Source organism: Salvelinus namaycush, chromosome 30, assembly GCF_016432855.1.
Source record: "Salvelinus namaycush isolate Seneca chromosome 30, SaNama_1.0, whole genome shotgun sequence".
In the NCBI taxonomy this organism is placed as follows: Eukaryota; Metazoa; Chordata; class Actinopteri; order Salmoniformes; family Salmonidae; genus Salvelinus; species Salvelinus namaycush.
Window position 1 is genome coordinate 2,744,598 of NC_052336.1, and position 6,000 is coordinate 2,750,597.

At 47.4% G+C, this 6,000-nt stretch overlaps 1 protein-coding gene across 1 annotated transcript in view; it reads right to left on the minus strand.

Annotated features, from left to right (window-relative positions):
- LOC120024764 (ADAMTS-like protein 1) overlaps window positions 1-6,000 on the minus strand; it is an 88,022-nt gene that overhangs the window by 72,122 nt on the left and 9,900 nt on the right. The window contains exons 7-8 of the mRNA XM_038969050.1: window positions 2,566-2,861; window positions 11-143 (exon numbers count right to left, since the gene is read on the minus strand). Coding sequence (XP_038824978.1) covers window positions 11-143; window positions 2,566-2,861 — 429 coding nt within the window. The remainder of the gene's footprint in view (window positions 1-10; window positions 144-2,565; window positions 2,862-6,000) is intronic.

A 6,000-nucleotide genomic window follows, 5' to 3' on the forward strand; every position in this document is an offset into this window, starting at 1 on the left:
AGATTCTCACCTTGGGGGACACGGCTCGGGGTTGCAGATGCGGCCCATGACTGGAGGGCGGCTGGAGGGGTCACAGAGAGAATCGTCAACCTCCTCTCCTCCTCTCTCCCGGCTCACACACCTGACCACTGCTGTCTGTCTCCCTGGGGGAGAGGGGGAACAGAGTTAGAGAGAGAGAGGAGGAGGGGGGGCAGGCTTAGAGAGAGAGGGGGGGTGGTTTAGGTGGAGAATGACAAGGTGGAGAGCAAGGGAGAATGACAAAAGAGAGAAAAACAGAGAGGTAAGGAGACCAAAAACGGAGAACAACAGAGAGGGCGAGTTGAGAGAGGGCGAGCTGAGAGAGAGAGAGTTGAGAGAGGGCGAGTTGAGAGAGGGCGAGTTGAGAGAGGGCGAGTTGAGAGAGGGCGAGCTGAGAGAGGGTGAGCTGAGAGAGGGAGACGAGCTGAGAGAGGGCGAGTTGAGAGAGGGCGAGCTGAGAGAGGGAGAGCTGAGAGTGGGCGAGTTGAGAGAGGGCGAGCTGAGAGAGGGCGAGCTGAGAGAGGGAGAGTTGAGAGAGGGCGAGCTGAGAGAGGGGGAGCTGAGAGAGGGCGAGCTGAGAGAGGGAGAGCTGAGAGAGGGAGACGAGCTGAGAGAGGACGAGCTGAGAGAGGGAGAGTTGAGAGAGGGCGAGCTGAGAGACGGCGAGCTGAGAGAGGGAGACGAGCTGAGAGAGGGAGAGTTGAGAGAGGGCGAGCTGAGAGAGGGAGAGTTGAGAGAGGGCGAGTTGAGAGAGGGCGAGTTGAGAGAGGGCGAGCTGAGAGAGGGAGACGAGCTGAGAGAGGGCGAGTTGAGAGAGGGCGAGCTGAGAGAGGGAGACGAGCTGAGAGAGGGAGAGTTGAGAGAGGGTGAGCTGAGAGAGGGAGAGTTGAGAGAGGGAGACAAGCTGAGAGAGGGCGAGCTGAGAGAGGGAGAGCTGAGAGAGGGCGAGTTGAGAGAGGGCGAGCTGAGAGAGGGAGAGCTGAGAGAGGGCGAGCTGAGAGAGGGAGAGTTGAGAGAGGGCGAGCTGAGAGAGGGCGAGCTGAGAGAGGGAGAGCTGAGAGAGGGCGAGCTGAGAGAGGGAGAGTTGAGAGAGGGCAAGTTGAGAGAGGGAGAGTTGAGAGAGGGGGAGTTGAGAGAGGGCGAGCTGAGAGAGGGCGAGCTGAGAGAGGGAGAGTTGAGAGAGGGCGAGGTGAGAGTGGGAGAGCTGAGAGAGCGAGCTGAGAGAGGGCGAGCTGAGAGAGGGAGAGTTGAGAGAGGGAGAGTTGAGAGAGGGCGAGCTGAGAGAGGGAGAGCTGAGAGAGGGCGAGCTGAGAGAGGGCGAGTTGAAAGAGGGCGAGTTGAAAGAGGGCGAGCTGAGAGAGGGAGAGTTGAGAGAGGGCGAGGTGAGAGTGGGCGAGCTGAGAGAGGGAGAGTTGAGAGAGGGCGAGCTGAGAGAGGGAGAGTTGAGAGAGGGCGAGGTGAGAGTGGGAGAGCTGAGAGAGCGAGCTGAGAGAGGGCGAGCTGAGAGAGGGAGAGTTGAGAGAGGGAGAGTTGAGAGAGGGCGAGTTGAGAGAGGGAGAGTTGAGAGAGAGAGAGAGCTGAGAGAGCGAGCTGAGAGAGGGCGAGCTGAGAGAGGGCGAGTTGAAAGAGGGCGAGTTGAGAGAGGGAGATTTGAGAGAGGGAGAGCTGAGAGAGGGAGAGCTGAGAGAGGGCGAGCTGAGAGAGGGCGAGTTGAAAGAGGGCGAGTTGAGAGAGGGAGAGCTGAGAGAGGGCGAGTTGAGAGAGGGAGAGCTGAGAGAGGGAGAGCTGAGAGAGGGCGAGCTGAGAGAGGGCGAGTTGAAAGAGGGCGAGTTGAGAGAGGGAGATAGTGGGGTTAGAGAAACAAAGAGGTCACACACGGACACTGAGATAGAAACAAAGCATCTACTGCAGGGGTTTGACTACTTGTTCTTCTAAATGAATAATATTTTTGTTTTGGAGGGAAACTAACTCAATATACTTTAAAATGACTGAAACCAAATCCAAACTGTGTAGAAATGATAATGGACCTATATTCATACAGTTTCTTGACTGTTTAGCTCGCTAATAATCACTAGACAGTCAGGGAGATATAAGCAATTTTCACTGTGGCCTTCCGACCTTCATTAAAGAACAAATGCTGCCCCCGGGGGGAAACGACACCCCCGACCTCCTGTATATGACTATGAGAATCCCATCCTGTATAAAATACATATTACACTTTAATAAGAAACCATCTAACAGGGTAATAGTGAAGGAGTTATTTGAGTCATTACCAGATTTATCATGTAGACAAGGATGTTGCATGTTTGGGATAATGCTAGAGTACAACCCTTTTTCGTAATGTTTGGAATTTAGAATTATACCTAGGGTAATGTTTAGGATAATGTTTGTTTTAATGTTTGGGAATATGTTTTGTATGACTTTTTGGGATAATGTGGCAGTATTATTTCAGATAATGTTTGGGGAAATATGTTTGGTATGATGGATAACAATGTTACAATGTTTGGGACAACGTTTGGGTTTCGGTGAAGCACCGGTGCAGCTCACCTGTAGCACAGGAGGCCGAGCAGCCACTAAAGCCCCTGTAGTCCCAGTGGTGGGGCTCCTCACCCTGGGTGTGAGGGCCTTGAAGATCCTGGAGGTCAGGAGAGAAGCCTGGGCCTAGAGTACAGGCTCCCCCATCGCAGGGCCTCTCCAGCTGGGGCCGCTCTTCACCGCACTCCTCCTCGGGCAGGTCCACCTCCGTCTGGGTGAAGGAGAGGAGGACACGACACTTCAGCCCCCGTGTCTGCTTGCCGAGCCCACAGGTGACGCTGCAGGGAGACCACGGCCCTGGGATTAACCTGGAGAGTACACACAGAGAGGAAGACTCAGCGAATGGAGTTAGGTAACACTGAGATGAACACGGATGAAATTGTATATGTCTGTTTTTGACCGTCAAAAGTAAAATGCATCTCTACTTTTTTCATAAGAATTAAGTCGTTTCATACAACAATTTTTTTTTCAAAATAACCTTCAAAGAACCCCCTGTATACAGTTCCTTTGGACAGTATTCAGACCCCTTGACTTTTTCCACATTTTGTTAGGTTACAGACATATTCTAAAATGTATTAAATTGTTTTTTCCCCCTCATCAATCTACACATAATACCCTATAATGACCAAGCAAAAACAGGTTTGTAGAAATTTTTGCTAATTTATAAAAATAAAAACAGAAATATCACATTTACATAAGTATTCAGACCCTTTACTCAGTACTTTGTTGAAAACCCTTAGACAGCAATTAAAGCCTCACATCTTCTTGAGTATGACGCTACAAGCTTGGCACACCTGTATTTGGGGAGCTTCCCATTCTTCTCTGCAGATCCTCTCAACCTCTGTCAGGCAGGATGGGGGGGGGCGTTGCTGCACAACTATTTTCAGGTCTCTCCAGAGATGTTCGATTGGGCTCAAGTCCGGGCTCTGGCTGGGCCACTCAAGGACATTCAGAGACTTGTCCCGAAGCCACTCCTGCGTTGTCTTGGATGTGTGCTGAGGGTCGTTGTCCTGTTGGAAGGCGAACGTTCACCTTAGTCTGAGGTCCTGAGTGCTCTGGAGCAGGTTTTCATCAAGGATCTCTCTGTACTTGGCTCTGTTAATCTTTGCCTCAATCCTGACTAGTCTCCCAGTCCCTGCCGCTGAAAAACACCCACACAGCATGATGCTGCCACCACCATGCTTCCTCCAGATATGACGCTTGGCATTCAGGCCAAAGAGTTGAATCTTGGTTTCATCAGACCAGATAATCTTGTTTCTCATGGTCTGAGAGTCTTTAGTTGCCTTTAGGCAAACTCCAAGTGGGCTGTCATGTGCCTTTTACTGAGGAGTGGCTTCTGTCAGGCCACTCTACCATAAAGGCCCGATTGGTGGAGTACTGCAGAGATGGTTGTCCTTCTGGAAAGTTCTCCCATTTCCACAGAGGAACTCTAGAGCTCTGTCAGTGTGACCATCGGGTTCTTGGTCAGCTCCCTGACCAAGGCACTTCTCCCCGATTGCTCAGTTTGGCCGGGAGGCCAGCTCTAGGAAGAATGATGGAGGCCACTGTGTTCTTGGGCACCTTCAATGCTGCAGAATTGGTTTGGTAGCCTTCCCCAGATCTATGCCTCGACACAATCCTATCTCTGTGCTCTACGGACACTTCCTTCGACCTCATAGCTTGGTTTTTGCTCTGACATGCACTGTCAACTGTGGGACCTGAAATAGACAGGTGTGTGCCTTTCCAAATCATGTCCAATCAATTTAATTTACCACAGGTGGATTCCAATCAAGTTGTAGAAACATCTCAAGGATGATCAATGAAAACAGGATGCAGCTGAGCAACATTTTGAGTCTTATAGCAAACGGTCTGAATACTTATGTAAATAAGGTATTTCTGTTTTTTTTTAATTTGTAATACATGTACAAACATTTCTAAAAACCTGTCTTCACTTCGTCATTATGGTGTATTGTGTGTAGATTGCTGAGGATTTTTTAAATGTAATCCGTTTTAGAATAAGGCTGTAACGTAGCAAAATGCAGAAAAATGAAAGGGGTCTGAATACTTTTCAAAGGCACCGTATGGTTCTAACTAGAACCCTCTATGAAGGGTTCTACCAATAACCATTTTATAATCTAAAGGTTATTCCTAGAACCCTCTATGAAGGGTTCTACCAATAACCATTTTATAATCTAAACGTTATTCCTAGAACCGTCTGTGAAGGGTTCTAAATCAAATCAAATGTATTTATATAGCCATTCTTACATCATATCTCAAAGTGCTGTACAGAAACCCAGCCTAAAACCCCAAACAGCAAGCAATGCAGGTGTAGAAGTTCTCTACCGAGAACCTTTTTATCTTTGGGGGGTTCTTCCTATAACCCTCCATGAACAGTTCCATTAACTTTATTAGACTTTAAAATGTAATTAGTTATGACAATACATTGCATGTATCATAAGGCCTTTATTTGAGGGCCTAATTATACCCTAACACAGCAGTGTTAGGAATATCCTGGTGTACAGGCCACATCAGGCCTTCAAGTCACATTAAACTGGCATTATATTGGAATCCAGCCAGTTAGGATATCCTGCAACCTGCATTCAGAATGACTGCCAGGGTAGGGAAGATTGAATACTGAGACTCAATCATCTAAACTGGAACATCTCAGTAACGGGTGCAATAAATCCAATTTCTAACATATTGGATTCGTTTAAAAAACTGTATGTTATTTATCTTTGTGTAGCATAAAATAAATCAACCAAGCAATGCACATGCAAAAACATAGATTACAGTAAAACAAACAATTCCGAAAATCTCGCTGCAATAGAGCATGCTGGGAAATAGTATATATGGTTCTATGTAGAACACTTCTTGCCTTTCAAAGAATCATCAAAGAACCGTTTCTTCCAAAAAGGGTTCTTAGGATGTTAAAAGTTCGAGGTAGAACCCTTTGCCTTACAAAGAACCCTTGTCTTCCAAAAAGGGTTATTCTGATCAAAACAGTTCTTGGTAGAACCCTATCCCTCCGAAAAAAGACTGTAGGAAAATCATGCCATTTGGAATGCAGACTAACACTGAATGACAGACACGTTCTGGCTCAGCCAACCTAACACAGACCGACTGAAGTCCAAAGCTGTACTCTGACACACATTTTGGATACACAGTATATTTCAGTGAAAGAACAATCTTTTACATTTGTAGTGTGTTGTATCTATACTCAGCGGGGAGGGAGGTAAAGAGGTGGGAAAAGAGAAGGAGAGACAGAAAGAGAAAGAAAGAGACAGAGAGAGCATGAAGAATGAAAAAAAGAACATTTCTTCATAAACAAAATAAAGTGACAGAAATCAGATCGTGACAATATTCATGTCTTGTATTTTTCTGCTGCTTATAAAAGTAATGCAATTCCAGAGGGTTTGTGAAAGTAGTTACATTTGTCCAATTGTCCCCCAAAGCCAGATGAGAAAGTCA